Genomic DNA, 21376 nt, shown 5'->3' on the forward strand with positions numbered 1-21376 from the left:
TCTCTCCGTTAACTTTTATTTGTCACGTTTTGACTTTTCATGCTCCTTAAAAAATAATAAATGAAATGCAATTTACCATGATACTCATATTAATTGATGCATATTTTTAATATTTTGAGAAAATGATTTGAAATGATTAATTAATGTTGTGAGTATAACAGGAAAAATGAAATTGTCTTCTCTTGATATCCTAAAAGTGACAAGTAAAAGAGAAAATTTATTTTTAGAATACTGGATAAGTAAAAGTGAACGAATGGATTACACATTTGTAAACTGTATATTCGCATACATTCAATAAATTTTGTTGCATTAAGAAGTTTCATAGAATATAACTCATTTTTTCATTTCAAAACATATTAGAATACAACTTGACATATAAAAAGAAAGGAAAAAGGGAGAGGGAAAAAAAGACAAAACCAAGTGGGTATAGCAGAGAGATAAATCAAAAAATATAAAAAAGAAAGCAAAACAAACAATTTAAGGCCCAAGCCAGCCAAGAGATTCCAATTTCTCCCCTTGTGGTTATAGTCTACACCCCAAAAGGACTTTGAACCAAATCAAGAAAGAAAAAAAAACCACAACACAAAAAACTTTGACACTTTGCTTTGCCTTTACTTCACAATTTTTCATTTTCTTCCTCGAACAAGTTAAGGTTTTCTAACCTCTTTCATATGCATTATCTTGTTCTGTTTCTTTAGTTATTCTATAATTCTTTATTCTTTGCATCTACTCGCAAGTTTACTATATTTATCTTATTTCCATTCTCTTACCAAATCTAACCTCAATTCATTTTCTCCCCCCCCAAAAAATGACTGACAGAGTCTACCCATCAGCCAAGCCTAATGGCACAGCCACCGCTCCCAATGCCACAGCCACCGCCGCAAATCCAGCTGTCGCCACCGTCAAGAACCAGATGTACAATCCAAATCGCATCCCTTACCGACCGACACCAACTGCCTACCACCGACACAACCACCGCCGTTGCAACTGCCGACGTTGTTTCTGCATGTGCTGTTTCTGGTTCATTCTCAGCATTCTCATTATCCTTCTCCTTGCCGCCATTGCCGGTGCTATTTTCTACGTCCTTTACCATCCTCAACGCCCCGCATTTTCAATCTCCTCACTCAAAATCTCACAGTTCAACCTTACTACTACCGCCGATGACACCACCCACCTCACTGCAAAACTCAACCTCACACTCTCAACAAAAAACCCAAACAAGAAACTGATATATAACTATAACCCCATCTCTATAACTGCGCTATCAAATCAAGTTGTTTTAGCAAATGGGTCGTTTCCAGGGTTCACTAGCAGTCCAAATAATATCACTATTATACACTCTACTCTGTCAATGGTATCTCAAGTTCTTGATGCTGATTCCGTTTCGTCTTTGAGATCAGATCTGAAGAGAAAAGCTGGGTTACCGGTAACATTATTGATAGATACAATGGTTGTAGTGAAAATGGACAAATTGAAAAGCAAAAGGGTAGGGATCAGAGTAACGTGTGAAGGAATTCATGGACCAACTCCAAAGGGGAAAGCTCCAGCTGTGGCTTCAACAAGTAATGCTAAGTGTAAGGTTGATCTCAGAGTCAAGATCTTGAAATGGACCTTCTAATTTCAGCTTAATTTGGTTTGACTTTCTTTCCTTTTTTTTTGGTCAAGTATAATTATAATTTCTTTTGGGGTTCAAATTACTCCTCTGGTTTTTTTTTTCATTTGGGGGGTTTGGCGATTTGTTTGTAAACTGAAGACTAGGAAGAATGCCAAAGTTAATTGAGTTTTTTTTTCCCCTAGAATTGTGAAGACATTAAAAGGGAGGGGTTGGAATTATAGAGTTTTCAATTAGTATTTTTTTCTCCTCATAACTATGCGTTTAAGTTAATTGTAGTCAGACTTAAATTCATTGAAGATCTCAATCACAACTTAGCAATTTCTTGGTACTTTCATTTCAAATTTTTTTTCAATGAAATACTGTCACAATTCCTCTGCTTTTTCCCATATAAACGACTCAATTTTCTCGTTTTTTTTTTAAGATATCAACTAAGTAGGAATAGAACAAGATGAGGATCTTATGCAAAAAAAAAGAAAAAAGAAAAAAAAAAGAACAAGATGGGGAAGAAGCACCAGAAAGGGGACATCTGCAATGGAAAAGAAACGTTTTCTGAGGGATCGCAGTGGGAAAATCTGCATTTTGGGGAATATAGTAATATGAAGTTGACATGGGGTCATTAAGAAGAGTTTAATTATCGGTGGGAAGATTTGAATATGAAAATGGAGAGGTACAGTAGTCAGCTGCTAATGTGCTAAATTCGATGCCAATGTTTAAAATAATGCTACTATACCTCTGCCTCTGCGCACGCAACTAGTTGCAAGAGGCACTGTAATTTCGAAGTACTAAAGTCATCATGTGGTAAGATGATGGATTGAGATGATACAAAGATTATTTCACTATTAATCAGGTAAAGTTGACCTCATTTGACGAGGTCACGGTTCGAGCCGTAAAAATAGTTTCTCGCATAAATGCAGGATAAAGTTGCGTAATGATTAAAACTTATTTTATGCGAACCAAAAATAGTCCGCATGTAATTAGATATCGAATGATTAAATTAATAGAAAAATTACGTACCTAAAACGAAAAGCAGTGCTGTAATTTGCGGTAAGAACAATATAAGATATGGATATTACATTTAATAAAGTGACAAAATTGAGATAAATTAAAAATATTTCTCAATTATAATTAAGGAATAAATACTCATTCCTGTAGTGCATGTATCGGATTCAGAAAAGCATCTGCCAACAACGAATTGAAATTTTATGTAGAGATTGTGGCAGGAAGTAATACACTACAACAAATAAGATTTAATTGAGTTGGCAAATTAGGTTCCCTATGTTCTAAATGCTAAACACAAGTTCACGGCTAAATAATACCCGCCCCGGGTTTTTACCCAAACTATGCAATTGAGAATTAAAAGTGAAAAACTTATCGTTTAACCACAGCTAAGTGCTAAATGCATATATACAAGATACTCAATCTATAGTCATTGATTTCGTGTGAAACTTAACTCTAAATATTGAATTTGCTTCTATTTGTTGAGTATATTCATGTGACAAACATTACAAATGTACAACTATTGAATGTTTCTCTCGGTCAAGGAATATACTCTATTTGTTTCATTTTATACGACGTTTTTCAGTATTTCTCAAAAGAATGTCATAACTATATATTTAGAAACTCTTTAATTTTAAATTTTATATTATTTACCCTCAATGTCATGTCCGTATAATCATTCAAATGTGATGGCATATTAAAAATAGAAGTTCTGATGATACCTTTAGTATTTATCAAAAATCTTTTTTAAACTCTACTAATATTTTCTTTATCTATATCCAAATACCATTGTATAAAGCGAAATAGAGCTAGGGATGTCAAATGGGCGAGCCAGGTCGGATATGGACATATCGAAAATGGTAATGAAAAACGGATATATTATCCGACCCGACTTATATTTAATACGGATAGAAAATAGATTAACCGTTGGATAATATGGATATTCATATTTTTCAAGGCTTCTTGAATAACTACTTTTGGAATAATTCTGAGTTTTCAAAACTTGAGGAATCCCTAATTTGAGTATTTACAAATGTAAAAATTAAATTCATTAGTTATCCATTGATTATCAATTTTCTAAGTGGATAGTATAGTTCTTATTCATATTTAACTTGTTTTTAAAAAAATTATTATTTTTTAGTGGATAATATAGATAAATAGTTGTTTTTTTCTCCATTTTGCCTTCACTAAATAAAGGTAATACTATTTTTTAACTTTCATATAATTTTTTAGTCGACCATGAGCCCCACAAACGGAGGAGCTCTTGAGAAATAAAGTGATGTAGAGGTTAGAAAAAATTATAGTTAATTAATTATTAACTTAAATATGATTAGAATATAATGATTGAGGTAGATTTTGATGTTATCGCCCTATAAACTTACAAATTAAGGAGTCTAGTCGAATTTATTTTGATAATGACATTGGCTTATGCATGAAAACAAATTATACTGTAACATTAGGTTACATTAAAAAAAAATATTTACTCGCATTCAATGTTTAATTAAATTAAATAATTTAAACCGTACAAATTATAAATTAAAATGAAATAAATATTGCTTGATAACTATAGTTAAATGGTAATGTGCAAAATACTTAGATTGACGCAAACCACAAAGTACGAATAAGTTTTAACTCAGGATACACACATAACCAAATAATAAAATTAAGTAAAACATTTAAAATGCAACTTTTCCCCACTTTGATTTCAATCAATTGTATCATAAGGACTCCAGCTCTTAATTAAAGGAGGGACTAAAGAGTGCACGTGATAGTTTGTTCTGAAACAGCTGGAAATATGTCGGTTTGTTCCAATTCCATCTTCCTTGTGTTTTTTATCTTCCACTTTTTTCTTTGTACTTTATTTTCTTTTCTGGTAAAATTTCTTTTGACAAAATTTTAGAAACTCTCTTTACGTTTGGTACCACAACACTGACATTTTTTGTGATTAAAATATTTTACTTACCTCTTTTACTTTAATTTTTTTAACTTGCCAACCTTGTAATTTCTGAATCCCCCCCCCCCCCAAATAGTCCTTTTTATGGCCTAATTGTTGAATGTTAAATTTGTAAAACTAATCTCCCCTCAAAATTATCTTTATCTTACACATGAATAAGAAAATAGTCTCATTAATTGTCGAGCGTTAAATTTGATGGTCGAATAAATAAAAATATGAGGACTCGGTCATACTAAAAATATTTCATACTCCATTAGTCCGTTAGACAATTAGAGAAGAAATTTACTGTAAGGAGGTCTTCATAGAATTAATTAGTTTTATGAGTATAATTAAAAAAACATTATAAAACAGGAAAATTAGTTAGATTTTATTTGTTTTTTTTATTTTTGCATTAATGAAAATCAGGCTTAAACTATTGTTATGGAAAGAAAAAAAAAACAGGGGAGGTAGCCACAATATTCTCAACCACAGGAGATGTTATTGTCACAAGACCAGATCTTTAGGGAGGTCTAAGTAATTTTCCCTTTCTTTGTTCTGCTTATATATTTGAAAAAATGACATTGTATATGCGTTGTAAAAATAATAGTTCAAAGAGGTCTAAGTAATTTTCCCTTTCTTTGTTCTGCTTATATATTTGAAAAAATGACATTGTATATGCGTTGTAAAAATAATAGTTCAAAAATATATAAAATTTATATATTTTCTATATATATATATATATATATATATATATATATATATATATATATATATATATATACACATACATATACATTCTCTATGTTATATACAAAATGTTGAGGTTTTTGTTTTAAGATGAAATAGTCTTAAAATGAGGGTGAATGGGAAATGGAGGGAAAATGAAATTTTTGAGTAAAATTTTAAGTTTCCCCCTCTTGACAATGAGACATTGTCCCATATTGGAAGAGGAAGAGATTTTTGGTGGGTATATATATAATTGCTCTTCTTGTAGCTCTTAAAGAGTTCAGAAGAAAGCAAGCCTCGCGCCGTCGTCATCGTCGCTCGCTCGGCTAATGCTTGCTCCACCATGGAGGGTGGACGATTGTTCTTCTTCAACACTGGCTGCTATATATATGTGCAGCAGCTATTGAAGAAAGACACTCAACACACAACACACAAGAACAACAAACTGAAAATCGCTCAACAGATTTGGCTATACATTGCACTCCTTCCTCTCAGCATTTCCATACGATTTTCTGAGTTTCTACTCCTTTGTTCTGCATTGTTTTAACTTCAAACAAAGCAACTGTAAGTGTAATTTGCTACCGAACTTTGTGTTCGCTGAAACACTGGGGTTTGAAGTACCGCTACACCAGTGTGTGATTCGTTCTATCCTGGGAGGAAATAATCCATTACCTTGGGTACTAGGAGGGGATTAAATTCCTTAAGGAAACACTGTGAATTCAGTGGGCTCGAATTAATTACTGTTTCATTACGATAACTTATATTTTGCAGAATTATTATTTACAAATACAGCAATATTGGCGGGACTAACAATCTTAAGGAATTTAATATTTATTTCTGTATTTGTGTTATTCTTATTATTCTGCAAACTAAAATCTTTGTGGTTTTGTGTACTCTCGTTTTGGAGAGTAAAGCCTTCGTGGCGTTTTGTTGGAAGATTAAAATCTACGTGATTTTTACTCCAGTTTGAAAACGTTTATTAAACGTTTGTTTGTGTTATTCTTTTACAGAAAAAAATGACGACTGAAAGCGAAAACCAAGCTGTTCCGATGGTGACTGCCAACGCATAGACAAGCCGAACACAGGCGTTGGCACCGACAGAAAAACTCGAAAAGTTTTCCGGGATTGATTTCAAGCGCTGGCAGCAGAAGATGTTCTTCTACTTAACTACGTTATGTCTACAGAAGTTCATCAAGGAAGATGTTCCTGATCTGCCAGATAAAACTCCAGAGAATGAACGCTTTCTCGTGATTGAAGCGTGGAAGTATTCTGATTTTTTTACGCAAGAATTATATTCTTAGCGGACTGGATGATAATCTGTATAATGTATACAGTAGCGTAGAGACGTCAAAAGAATTGTGGAATGTGCTTGAAAAGAAATATAAAACTGAAGATGCCGGGATGAAGAAATTCGTTGCCGCAAAATTTTTGGACTACAAAATGGTAGATAGCAAGTCTGTTATTACCCAAGTCCAGGAATTGCAAGTGATTATTCATGATCTACTTGCTGAAGGTCTTGTCATCAACGAAGCATTCCAAGTAGCAGCAATGATTGAGAAGTTGCCTCCGTTGTGGAAGGACTTCAAAAATTATTTGAAACACAAACGAAAATAAATGTCCCTTGAAGATCTCATTGTTCGGTTGAGAATCGAAGAGGACAATAAAGCTGCTGAAAGGAGAGGCCGTAGAAATTCAACAATAATGGGAGCAAATATTGTTGAAGATAACAAAAAGAGAAAGAAGGCTTCTGGTCCGAAATACAACCCAAGCAAGAAGCGGTTCAGTAGAAACTGCTACAACTGTGGAAAAATCGGACACAAATCTACGGAGTGTCGTGCTCCGAAGAAAGACAAGAAAAGGGGTCAAGCAAACATGGTAATAAACCATGATGATGTTGATAACTTGTGTGCCATACTTTCTGAATGTAACTTGGTGGAAAATCCTAAACTGTGGTGGTTTGATTCAGGAACCACTCGCCATGTTTGTGCAGTTAGAGAAGCTTTTGCTACTTATGCTTCTGCTGGACCCGGAGAGACAGTTTATATGGGAAATGCTTCAATAACAAAAGTTGAAGGATATGGGAAGATATTTCTGAAAATGACTTCTGGCAAGGTCATGACTTTGAACAATGTCCTTCATGTTCCCGAAATGAGAAAGAATTTAGTCTCTACTGGACTTCTTGTTAAGCACGGTTTTAAGTGCATTTTTGTGTCCAACAAGGTTGTCATTAGTAAGAATGAAATATTTGTAGGAAAAAGGTTACCTCACCGAGGGCCTTTTCAATCTGAATGTAATGGTTGTGGAAAACAATAATAATATTTCAGCTTCTTCTTACTTACTTGAATCAAATGATTTATGGCATGTACGTTTGGGTCATGTCAATTATAAAACCTTGCGGAAAATGATTAACTTGGAAGTACTACCTAAGTTTGAATGCGAAAAATCAAAATGTCAAACATGTGTAGAATCTAAGTATGTTAAACATCCTTATAAGTCAGTTGAAAGGAATTCAAATCCTTTAGACTTAATTTACACAGATATTTGTGACATGAAGTCAATACCATCTCGCGGTGGAAAGAAGTATTTCATAACTTTTATTGACGATGGTACTCGATATTGCTATGTTTACTTACTGAATAGTAAAGATGAAGCAATAGACGCATTCAAGCAATACAAAAATGAAGTTGAAACGCAACTTAACAAGAAAGTAAAAATGATAAGAAGTGATAGGGGTGGTGAATATGAATCTCCTTTTGAAGAAATATGTTTAGAATATGGAATTATTCATTAAACAACGGCCCCTTACACGCCCCAATCTAATGGGATTGCGGAAAGAAAGAATCGCACATTAAAGGAGATAATGAACGCGTTGTTGATAAGTTCTGGTTTGCCACAGAACTTATGGGGGAAGCCATTCTTACGGCTAATCGAATATTAAATCGAGTGCCCCATAGCAAAACACAATCCATTCCATATGAAAAATGGAAAGGAAGGAAGCCCAACTTGAATTATTTTAAAGTGTGGGGGTGTTTGGCAAAAGTGCAAGTTCCTAAACCCCAATGGGTAAAGATAGGACCGAAAACCGTTGATTGTGTTTTCATAGGATATGCGACAAATAGTAAAGCATATCGATTTCTGGTTCATAAATCAGAAAATTCCGACATTCATAATAATACGGTTATAGAATCAGATAATGCTGAGTTTTTTGAAAATATATATCCGTATAAAAAGGAATGTGAGTCGTTTGGTGAAGGATCTAAACGACCTCGGGAAGAAACAAAAGAAAGTACATGTAATCAGGAGGATCCAAGACGTAGTAAACGTGAAAGAACGTCTACTTCATTTGGACCAGATTTTGTGACTTTCTTATTGGATAATGAGCCTCAAACATTTAAAGAAGCTATGATTTCTTCGGAATCATTTTTTTGGAAAGAGGTAGTCAATAGTGAAATAGAATCCATATTGAACAACCATACATGGGAATTGGTTGATCTTCCTCCTGGAAATAAACCTTTGGGTTCTAAATGGATTTTTAAGAGAAAAATCAAAGATGATGGCACTATTGATAAATTCAAGGCAAGACTCGTAGTCAAAGGGTATAGACAACGAGAAGGTCTAGACTACTTTGATACATACTCTCCAGTTACAAGAATTACGTCTATACGGATGTTAGTAGCATTAGCTGCAGTGTATGGTCTTGAAATTCATCAAATGGATGTTAAGACGGCCTTCTTAAATGGAGAGTTGGAGGAAGAAATTTACATGGAACAACCTGAAGGGTTTGTGGTTCCAGGTAAAGAAAAGAAGGTATGTAGACTTGTTAAGTCTCTTTACGGACTAAAACAAGCACCCAAACAATGGCATGTGAAATTTGACCAAACAATGTTGTCAAATGATTTTAAGATAAATGAATGTGATAAATGTGTGTACATTAAAAATGTTCCAAATCACATAGTCTTTGTTTGCCTATATATGGATGATATGCTGATAATGAGTAATGACATCGCCAACATAAATGCTACTAAGCGTATGCTCAATAGCAAGTTTGATATGAAAGACTTGGGAGTTGCTGATTTAATTCTGGGAATTAAGATCCATAAGACTCCTCAAGGTCTGGCATTATCACAATCTCATTATATTAAGACAGTACTTGAAAAATTCAAGCACTTGGGCTTTAAAGTTGCAAAGACTCCAATTGACGTGAATCTTGCATTAGCAAAGAATAAAGGCCAAAGCATATCACAATTGGATTATGCTCGTGTGTTGGGATGCTTAATGTATATCATGAATTATACACGACCAGATATAGCTTGTGCTATAAGTAAACTGAGTCGATATACGATCAATCCAGGCCAATCTCATTGGATGACAATGAAACGAGTTTTGGGATATTTAGAACATACCCAGAATTTTGAATTGCACTACAGTAAATTCCCTGCGGTGATTGGGGGATACTGTGATGCAAATTGGATCACCGGTTCAACTGATTCTAAGTCCACGAGTGGATATGTATTCACTATTGGTGGAGGAGCGGTATCTTGGAAGTCGTCCAAACAAACATGTATTGCCCGCTCTACAATGGAGGCTGAATTCATAGCCTTAGATAAAGCCGGTGAAGAAGCTGAATGGCTCCGGAATTTCTTGGAAGACATTCCATTTTGGCCCAAACCGTTGGCACCAATATGCATACATTGTGATAGTCAAGCGGCAATTGGAAGGGCTGGGAGTGTTATGTATAACGGTAAATCTCGTCATATACGATGAAGACATAAAACCGTTAGGCAATTACTCTCTAGAGGAATTATCAACGATTGACTATGTAAAGTCAAGTGATAATGTGTCGGATCCACTTACAAAAGGCCTAACTAGAGAGGTAGTTGAGAAATCATCAAGGGGAATGGGGCTATGGCCGAGAACAAGTCATTGTGGCGGTAACTCTACCTAGAAGACTGGAGATCCCAAGATCTAGATTCAAGGAGATCAAACAAAGTCATTAATGACGGTTCAACATTGTCAAATAAAATTTTAGTCTGTTCTCGTGATGAGACAATGTTCAGTACCAAGGATAAAGCATTAAGGCTTTTTAATAATTTCTAAATTTGATACGGGGTATATCAAATAGTGTATCTACAGGATGGCACGTTTAGAAATCACCTATGTAAGTGTGAAGTGTTAGCCGCTTCAAGGAGAACTTTGTAAGGCCAGTTCTCTACGCACTTATGAAACCAGGCGGTGTTCATGGCTGAAACGAACACAACAATGAGAACCACAGACGGTTAAGGGTTGATTGTGTGACTTATGGTTGTCTAGGTATACACCAAAGATCGACGGTTCAAAGATATCAAATCTACCGATTGACCGAGTATATCCGACATAAGTTTACTACGGAAAGTTCAAAGGGAAACCTACTTATCCAGATGCGATTAATCCTTACTTGTAAATCACACAATTTTTTCATGCATACTTTCGTGATATAGCCATTCCCCATTCATGTGGGGGATTGTTGAAGTTTTTGTTTTAAGATGAAATAGTCTTAAAATGAGGGTGAATGAGAAATAGAGGAAAAATAAAATTTTGAGTAAAATTTTAAGTTTCCCCCTCTTGACAATGAGACATTGTCCTATATTGGAAGAGGAAGAGATTTTTGGTGGGTATATATATAATTGCTCTTCTTGTAGCTCTTAAAGAGTTAAGAAGAAAGCAAGCCTCGCGCCGTCGTCGTCGTCGCTCGCTCGGCTCGGCTTCGGCTACGGCTACGTCTTCGGCTTCGGATTTGGATTTGGATTTGGTCAAATGATTGATTGATTAATTTTTTGGACCAAATTTATTTGTTAATAGTAAATATTAACGTAAGATTATCCGCATTTATAACGGATATTTTTCAATCCATGTATTGACCACAAGGCAGCCGCCTAATGCTTTTCCCACCATGATTGTGCTTGCTCCACAAACAAGCTAATGCTTGCTCCACCATGGAGGGTGGACGATTGTTCTTTTTCAACACTGGCTGCTATATATATGTGCAGTAGCTGTTGAAGAAAGACACTCAACACACAACACACAAGAACAATAAACTGAAAATCGCTCAACAGATTTGGCTATACATTGCACTCCTTCCTCTCAGCATTTCCATACTATTTTCTGAGTTTCTACTCCTTTGTTCTGCATTGTTTTAACTTCAAACAAAGTAACTGTAAGTGTGATTTGCTACCGAACTTTGTGTTCGCTGAAACACTGGGGTTTGAAGTACCGCTACACCAGTGTGTGATTCGTTCTATCCTGGGAGGAAATAATCTATTACCTTGGGTACTAGGAGGGGATTAAATTCCTTAAGGAAACACTGTGAATTCAGTGGGCTCGAATTAATTACTGTTTCATTACGATAACTTATATTTTGCAGAATTATTATTTACAAATACAGCAATATTGGCGGGACTAACAATCTTAAGGAATTTAATATTTATTTCTGTATTTGTGTTATTCTTATTATTCTGCAAACTAACTAAAAATGATAATACCCCTGTATATTTTGAATTTATTTTTGATAGCTTTAGAACACATAAAACAGTAAATTTGTTCTTGAGCCCCCGGCGATTGGGGGATCACGCAACTCACCCCCTTAGTTACTTTTTGACGAGTTATTTTCTGTTGTCACAGATTTAATTTCAAAATGGAAAGATGAAATCTACATAAATAGAAAGAGTCAAAATATGGTACTGTGAAGTGTATGGAGAGGCGGGCAATTAACTCATTATCTGCATTTTGTGCCAAATCTTTATGTGAATAACTATTTATTCGCATGAATATGCAATGCACATGATAGTAAAGAAAACTGTAGAAAATTATTTTCTTTTTGTTTACCAATATAGTAAAGGAAATTTGGTGAAACTTTTTTTTAAAGGTGAAATCCTGAAGTTAAACATAAGAAAAACAACTTTCTTAATTAAATGACACTTTGTTGTGGCTTAGTTAAATTCCTTATATAGTGCCATATTATTTTTTCATTTGCTTGATAGAGACTTCAATATGATCAAGGAGCATCTTATTCACGTGTTTCCAAGCTAAAAAAAAAGCAGAAGAAGAAGAGATTAATGTGGTTTTAACACAATTCGTTAGCTTACAAGAAAGTTGTACGGAGGGATAGCTCAAACACATATGTTAGTGTTTACCCTTAAAATTGGATAACAATTAAACTTATAATTTGGTTCTAAGAACACGCGATTTCACTTAATACCAATTGATAAATATAAAGATTAATAACAGAAATGAACTATAAAGTAAAGCAAACCAGTGTTAGAATGGAACTCAGCCCTCGAGTTTGGATACCTTCGAACTGGTTGATGCAAGAACAATACAACAAGCTGATGACCAATAGTATAAACGCAAAAGAGAATTATATTGCTTTTATATGTGAGAACAGTGTCCCCTACAAATGGTTAATACTCCCCTTTATATAGTAGAGGAATTCTACTTATGGTATAACTCTAATTACAGAAGGAAATCCCATGATTAGCTAATTAATCATTCCTAATTTGATCAATTCCGAGATTTCCGCCATAATCTTCGACCAGTCACGGATATTTCGCCTTTCCGTTATTATGTTATCTTCGATCTTGCTCGATGCCTGTCTTATTCGGTCTCGATCGTTGCTGGCCTCGATCTCGACAGGTACCTCGAATCCCGAACTTGGTACTTTATCCTTGTACCTTGGTCTAATCCACTACGGGGCCGACCTTCGATGCAGCTCCCTGGTCTCGGTCAGATAGAAAAATTGGGTGGGCTCAGTTTTAACCGTATACAGATAGTCCCCTCTTTTTTTGGAGTGTAATGACAAGAAACGAATTGAGCCTTCGATTTTTACCTCGACCTGCCATGACGTCACCGTCGTGACATAAGCGACAGAAGTGACCAAAAACGTCCTGTCGGTACAGTTTCCCCAAGTCATTAATGAGTGTCAGTTGGTGGTCGGCCACTAGTGCCTTTGAACCGTCGCCGTGAATCCAATAAATAGACCCCTTCCTCATTGATTCAAACTTTACTTTCACTTCCTTCTAATCTCTAAAGCTTTTACATCTCTTAAGTTCTTCCCTTTTACAAATCTTCAGGTTTTGCTGTTAATCCTTTCTCAAATGCCAAGTCCTATTATCTTCCTCTCCTTTAAACTTACACAAAAATGGCAAAAACATCGAAAACGATACCACAAAAAGAAGCTGCTTCATCTTCTCAACCGGCCGGCGGGAAAACGCCGGTGGAACCCGTCTTAAGGAATGCATTCCTGGGGGGTGCACGCTAAACTCCGATTTCAAGATCGATAAAGCCTCATTGATTTCTGGTCGATGCGAGCCAGTGTCGAGGTATATATGCTCGATAACTGAGGGATACCTTAAGCAGGTAAAGAAAGATTGCAATTGGGAGGGCAGAGATGTGGTGATCCCGACCCCCGAAGAAGACATCACCACCCATGTGGAAGGGTTTCTAAGTGTGTACACTTACCCTTTCATACTGGGCCCCCTTGACCCCGTCATCATTGATTTTTGCCGTCAATATCGAATAACCCTAGGCCAAATCCATCCTTCCTTTTGGCGAATTGTTATTCGGCTTTGATTCTTCGTGAGCAAATTCGAGGGGCTCCTTTTCACCCTCGATCACCTTATCAGATTGTATAGCGCCTGCCTCTATCGAGGCGAGTTAATAATACTCCACGTCGGGCTACCAAAGTGCTGTTCTCGAGCATATACGAGGACAAGGATAAAGGCTGGATGGGCCAGTTCGTTCAAGTGAGGACTTCCGACCTAATCCCAGCCGAGGAGATGCCATTTTCTGAGAAATGAAACATGAATCATAAGTACCGTCTCACTGTTAGCTTCCACGTATTATTTGTTCCTTTGTCTTTTCTCATCGATGTCTTTTTCCATGATGTAGCGGTCGCTTGGATGCCCCATGCGATTCCCGACCTCGAGAGCTGGGTTCGGAACTTGGCCTCGACCTCTACATACGCCGAGCGCTCATGGCACGATTTATCAAAGGGCCGATGGGAGGCCAAGACTCATGGTAAGCCCACTTTTTGTGTATTTGATGATTCGATTAAGATGCCTTTCTTCTACTTATTCAATTTTTCTTGTGTACAGGCCTGAGCAAGGATGAGGTCATGAGGCCCCTATCTGGTGAGGAGGAGACTTCGATCCCTGACGCCAAAACCGGCGAAGGACAAAAAAAGGAAAAAGACCTCAACCTCCGAGGATCCAAAACCTTAGAAGAAGGCGGCTCGTAAGCCGAATAAGAACATCATCCTTCTGACTGAAGACTCTGTTCGACGTCTAAGGGAGGAAGACGAAGAAGAGGAAGACGACGACTCCGGACTGGTGGCCCGAGTGGGAATGAGCACCGAGGCCCCAAAGGCCACTGAATCGGTGAAGGCTGCAGAGACTCCATCTCGAGATGAGGGGGTCTCAGAAAGAGACTTTGGCGAAGTCCTTGAGTCATCGAGGATTGAAGATGCCTCCCACCATAATGAGCCAACGATGGGTACGGCTGTAGGGTCTAGTCTCAAGGCCCCTCGATATGGAGATAACATTGGAGGCTCCCGGCTGCTCCCCTCATTTTCTGAGGAGATGATGCAAGAGGCTCGAGCCTTGAAGACCCCCTCCATCGAAGGAGCCCACGGAAGGGAGGACCCGTTCCGTGATTACTTTACTGGGGTCGAAGATGCTACCGGCCTGAGCGACTTGGAGGTCTCGAGGAAGGACTCGGGCGAGGCATCGAGCCTTTTCAACGAAGCGCACCAAGCTCTGAATCGGGTAAGCCTTAACTCCCTTTGTTGGTATTACCCTCATGTTCATTTTTCTCTTCCTGTCTAGCTTTTTTCTTCTTTCTGCGTAAGCCTCAGCGCTTCATCGGGAAGCATTTTCTCGGTCTCGAGTTGAGATGAGTCGGTACGAGGCCGACATTCAAAGGCTTACCGATGAGAGAAATGCCCTCAACCTTCTCGGTGGGCAAAAAGAAGAAAAGATCAAGGACCTCCGAGCCGAGTTGGCCACGGCTCACAAAGATTAGACCGACCTGCTCGAGCAAGTAATGAAAATCTTAAAAGCTCATGGGCTCGATTCGGGAACGGTGGCTAATATTTCAATCTCGCAGCTCCAACAGAAGGTCGAGAGGATCGAGCAATTCCACGAGGAGGTCGACATAATGAAGGAGGAAACCTTGGGGTGGAAAGAAAGTATGAACCGCTTTGCTGCTGAAAAAGAAGCTGCTCAAGCCCAATTGTCATCGGTCGAAAGTCATCTTCGAGGCAAGTAGGAGAAGAGCTCAGCTTAGGCAAATAAAATAGAGGATCTCGAGGCTCGGTTGGCTTCCGAACTTGCAAAGGCCAAATCTGATGCCAAAAAGGCAAAGGCCTAGGCAGAGGCGATCATGGCCGTCTACCGGGCTGATGCTGAAGCCGCTCAAGTCCAAGCGAGAGAGACAGCCGAGACTGCTCAAGCTCGAGCACATTGGATTGCTGAACTCGCCAAATGCCAATCTCGGAGGAAAACCCTCTAGGAGATCCACGCTCGAGGTTTCGATCTTACCGACAAGATAATAAAGGCTAGAAAGCATGAAGCCGATGCTGGAGTGCTGGCCTTTTCCAATGATGATGATGATGATGATGATGGCAGCAAGAGTGGGTCCGAGAATGGGGAGGACCTCGATGGAGAAGAAGCTACCCCTGAGGAAAATTAGGAATCTTGAGCTTTTTCTTTTTTGATTTTTTGTGCGGGACCCTGATTGGTCCTTGTAAATATCTTTGTATATATATAAAAGATCTTTTTTCTTTTTGACTTGTCTTTATTCTATTTCCTGTCTCGTGAAAATTCTATTTCATTCATGCCTTATGGAGATTTGGCTCATACGTTTGGGACTTTAGGAAACTAGACCGAAGTCGGACTAGTGTAGTCTTAATCGAGTGAGTACTTGCTCGAACTCGGAGTAGGGTGACCCTTAGGTTTTAATTGAGTGAGGATTATTTCTCGAACTCAGAAATAAAATGGCCCTTTAGGCTCTTGAATTAGGCCGATACGGGCATAGTAAAAAGAATAGCTTTCTCCCCCTTTTCGGCTTGAAAAGTTTATTGTTTAATCATATAAAATCTGTTGTACCTTAGCATGAAATAAGGGATTTGCTCGAGAGTTCGAACGATTCCGTACCCATTTAGGATTTTCAAGGGTCGATATTATCGAGACCCTTTATTTCGTAATGCCTTTAGCATAAAATAAAGAATTTGTTTGAGAGTTCGAACGACTTTGTACCCATTAGGATTTTTGAGGGTCGATATTATCGAGACCCTTTGTTTCGTAATGCCTTAGCATAAAATAAAAAATTTGTTCGAGAGTTAGAACGACTTTGTACCCATTAGGGTTTTCGAGGGTCGATATTATCGAGACCCTTTGTTTCGTAATGCCTACGTATAAAATAAAGAATTTGTTTGAGAGTTCGAACGACTTTGTACCCATTAGAGTTTTCGAGCGTCGATATTATTGAGACCCTTAGTAATTCAGCCGAGGGTACCCTTTTTAACCGGTTTATGAAAATATTTGAAGGCCTGTTTTATAACAAAAATCGGACGTCTCCGAACCGTGTTAATTTAGCCGTAGCCTTTAGCTTGGGATACGCCTTTTGGGCTTGTTCCACTATTATACTTCAAACTTGTTCGAAGTATCAGTCCCCGAGTGGGGTGGCCGTGGCCTATAAAATCGAGGGTTGCCTTTTTAAGGTCTTACGATCTCGAGGTTTTAGTAATTCGATCATGTCGATTTTTCGGATGGCAGTCCCCGAGTGCGGGATCAATTGTTTGAACTTTAGTTGTGACCGACCCTTAAGCAAGTTTCCACAATAGATCACAAGCACGACATTGTAAAGTAAAAATTTCTCTAAGGCATGAAATATCTGGCAAGGAAAAATACTTTTTTTAATAGATTAACATGCGTACATGTTTGCCATTAGGGCTCGAGTAATCTACATGGGCATGGTTTGTTCTACCGTTTGACCCTTACAAAATTTACCTATCGAGACCCTGTCGGCACGAAGTAGTTTCCTTGTAACTATCCAAGGGTGATGCCCCCCAGTATTTGAGGTTTGATTGTAAAGGAATCTCGGATACTATTGAATTGGTCTAAGTTTAGCACGAATAATGGTTACCTCGTTAAAAACCTCACCGGAAAAATTCATTTGGGACAAAAACTGGTCTAAGGGAAAAAGAGTACAACGCGTGCTTTCAGACCTAAGGACTTTGTATTTGAAGAATCCTTTGATGTATTCGATTAAACACATGCAAATGGTTAGTATAAAATATAAACAAAAGTGGAGAAGGTCGTACCTTAGCAGTAATATCATTTGAGGAGTGATATGTTCGAATTGTTTGGCAATTGTTCACCGTTCATCGTACCAAGTTTGTAGGATCCCTTTCCGATGATATCGAGGACCTTATACGGTCCCTCCCAGTTCGGGCCAAGTTTTCCTTCATTTGGATCTCGAGTATTGAGGATGACCTTCCTCATAACCAAGTCCCCGATTTTAAAGTGTCGAAGATTGGTTCTTCGATTGTAGTACCTTTCGATCCGCTATTTATGTGCGGCCATTCGAACTAGGGAGGCTTCCCGTTTTTCATCTAGCAATTCGAGGCTTGTATTCATAGCCTCGTGATTTGACTCTTCCATTGCATATTAAAACCTGACGCTAGGTTCCCCGACTTCAACCGGGATCAGAGCTTCGTCGCCATATACTAAAGAGAACGGTGTTGCCCCCGTACGACCGTACTGGATTTTGGTGTTGTTCGATACGCCCAAAGGACTTCGGGCAATATTTCTCTCCATTTTCCCTTAGCGTCGTTCAATCTTTTTTTTTAGATTTTGAATGATGGTCTTGTTTGTCGATTCGGCCTGTCCGTTCCCACTATGATGATAAACATTGACAAGATCCTTTTTATTTTGTGATATTCGAAAAACTTGGTCACTTTGCTACCGACGAATTGCTTTCCATTGTCGCATACAATCTCGACAGGCATCCCGAATCGGCATATAATGTGGTCCTAGATGAAGTCTACGACTTCTTTCTCTCTAATTTTCTTGAAATCCTGTGCTTCAACCCACTTAGAGAAATAGTCAGTCCTAAACAAAATAAATTTAGCTTTACCTGGGGCCGATGGTAGAGGGTCGACGATATCCATTCCTCTTTTCATGAATGGCCATGAGGATAAGACTGAGTGGAGTTGCTCTCCGGGTTGGTGAATCATCGGCGCATAACTTTGACATTTGTCGCACTTTCGAACAAACTCTTTTGTATCCTTTTCCATATCGGCCCAATAGTATCCTACTCTGATGACTTTGTGAACCAATGATTCGGCACCGGAATGATTTCCGCAGGTGCCCTCGTGGATTTCTCGTAGGACGTAGTCGGTATCTCCTGGTCCCAAACATATTGCCAATCATCCATCGAACATCCTTCTATATAGTATTCCATCTTCACCCAATGTGAATCATGCGGCCTTCGTACGTAGAGTCCTCGATTCCTTAGGATCCGATGGAAGCTTCGCGTTCTTTAGGTACTCGATATATTTGTTCCTCCAATCCCAGGTCAGACTTGTGGAGTTGATTTCTGTGTGGCCTTCTTTGATTATTGACCTTGAAAGTTGTACAACAGTCCCCGAGCTAATGTAGTCGTCTTCGACTGATGACCCCAAATTTGCAAGGGCATCGACCTAGCTGTTTTGTTCTCGAGGCACATGCTGTAGGATCCATTCTTTAAACCGATGTAGAGTCACCTGTAATTTGTCCAAGTACCTCTGCATTCGATCTTCTCGAACCTCGAAGGTTCTATTGACCTGGTTTACCACAAGCAGGGAGTCACATTTGGCCTCGATGACTCTGCTCCCAAACCTTTATCTATATCGAGACCCTGCAATCATGGCCTCATACTCGGCCTCATTGTTAGTTAACTTGGAAGTTTTGATAGCTTGTCTAATTGTATTACCCGTGGGCGACTTCAAAACGATGCCTAGCCCGGACCCCTTCATGTTTGATGCGCCGTCTGTGAAGAGGGTCCACACCCCCGATGATGTACCCGACTTTAATAATAGTTCCTTTTCGACCTCGAGTACGAGGGACGGCATAAAGTCGGCCACGAAGTCCGCTAAGATTTGAGACTTGATGGCCGTTCGGGGTCTATACTCGATATCGTACCCACTAATCTCGATGGCCTATTTGGCCAATCGGCCCGAAAGTTCGGGCTTATGCAAAATATTGCGAACGGGATAAGTAGTCACCACACAGATCGGGTGTCACTGAAAATATGGTTTTAATTTCCTAGAGGCGCTTATTAGGGCAAGCACTAATTTTTTTAAGTGTGGGTACCGGGTCTCGATGTCACCTAAAGTTCGACTAACATAGTAAACAGGAAATTACGTACCTTGATCTTCTCGAACTAGGACCCTACTTACAGCGATTTCCGAGACTGCTAAGTACAAGTAGAGTTGCTCGTCCGTTTTTGGAGTATGAAGAAGTGGCGGTCTCGAGAGGCACCGCTTTAATTCTTCCAATGCTTGTTGGCATTTCAGGGTCCATGCAAAATTGTTCTTCTTTTTGAGCAGTGAGAAGAACCTGTGACTTATATCTGAAGACCTCGAGATGAAACGACCTAGGGCGGCTATGCGCCCTGTTAATCTTTGTACGACCTTAACATTGTCCACGACTGTGATGTCTTCGATTGCCTTGATCTTATCGGGGTTGATTTTGATCCCCCGATTTGATACCATAAAGCCGAGGAACTTGCCCGAGCCGACCCCGAATGCACATTTCTCCGGATTGAGTTTCATGCAGTGTTTCCTTAGTATATCGAAGGTCTCCTACAAATGTGTCAAATGGTCCCCTGCTCGCAGGGACTTAACTAGCATATCATCAATATAAACCTCCATTGATTTACTTATTTGTTCTTCGAACATTTGATTTACTAAGCCTTGATAAGTGGAACAAGCATTATTTTAGTCCAAACAACATTACATTATAATAATAGGTGTCGTACTTAGTGATGAACGAAGTCTTTTCCTGATCCTCCGATATCATTTATATTTGATTGTACCCGGAGTAGGCATCGAGAAAACTAAGGATCTCGTGGCTGGCCGTGGCATCGATCATACGATCGATATTCGGCAGAGGAAAAGAGTCTTTAGGACATGCTTTGTTTAAATCTTTATAGTCTGCGCACATTCTAAGTTTGTTTCCTTTTTTAGGGACTACGACTATGTTTGCTAACCATTTGGGATATTTTACTTCCCGAATGGATCCTATTTTGAGAAGTTTGGCTACCTCGTCCTTGATGAATGCATGTTTTACTTCGGACTGGGGCCTTCTCTTTTGTTTTACCGGGCAAAACTTCGGGTCCAAGCTTAGTCGATGTGTAGTGATCTCTGGCGGGATCCCTGTCATATCTAGGTGGGACCAAGCAAAACAATCCATATTATTGATAAGAAATTTAATGATTTTTTCCTTGACCTCGAGGGTTAACCCCGTACCCAAGTATACCTTTTGATCGGGTAGATGCTCGATCAGTATGACTTACTCCAGCTCTTCGATTGTCGATTTGGTGGCGTCGGAATCCTCGGGGATTATGAAGGATCAAGGGATCTAGTAGTCATTGTCGTCGTCCATTCCCTGCTTCTCCGACGTTGAGGCTGGTGGCTGTGGTTGCTATTTAGCTTTTTGTTTTCCTTTGGACTCCGATCCCTTTATTGATGTAAGCGATGATACCGGCATTACTTTGTCGATCGCGAACATCTCTTTGGCAGCATGCTGTTCCCCATACACCGTTTGTACTCCATCCGGTGTTGGGCACTTTAGTATTTGGTGAAGGGTTGAGGGGGCCGCCCTCATGTTGTGAATCCAGGGTCTTCCAGCAGTGCGTTGTATCTCATATCGCCCTCGATCACATGGAACTTTGTTTCTTGAATAGTTCCGGCTATATTTACTGGTAGGATGATTACGCCTTTAGTTATTTCACTCGCCATGTTGAAGCCATTGAGAATCTGAGCTGTGGGTATGATCTGATCTTGTAGGCCGAGCTGCTCCACGACCCTC

General features: G+C 38.7%; 1 protein-coding gene across 1 annotated transcript; it reads left to right on the forward strand.

Annotated features, from left to right (window-relative positions):
• The first annotated feature begins 459 nt into the window (after nt 1-459).
• On the forward strand, nt 460-1943 carry LOC107789596 (NDR1/HIN1-like protein 13). The gene has a single exon (XM_016611434.2). It carries the CDS (start codon nt 809-811, stop codon nt 1616-1618), a length of 810 nt encoding a protein of 269 aa, XP_016466920.1. The 5' UTR covers nt 460-808; the 3' UTR covers nt 1619-1943.
• The last annotated feature ends 19433 nt before the right edge of the window (nt 1944-21376 follow it).

Source organism: Nicotiana tabacum, chromosome 23, assembly GCF_000715075.1.
Source record: "Nicotiana tabacum cultivar K326 chromosome 23, ASM71507v2, whole genome shotgun sequence".
Classification (NCBI taxonomy): domain Eukaryota; kingdom Viridiplantae; phylum Streptophyta; class Magnoliopsida; order Solanales; family Solanaceae; genus Nicotiana; species Nicotiana tabacum.

Coding starts and splice junctions, on each gene's coding strand:
- LOC107789596 (XM_016611434.2), top strand. CDS start 809: ATGACTGACAGAGTCTACCCATCAGCCAAGCCTAATGGCACAGCCACC.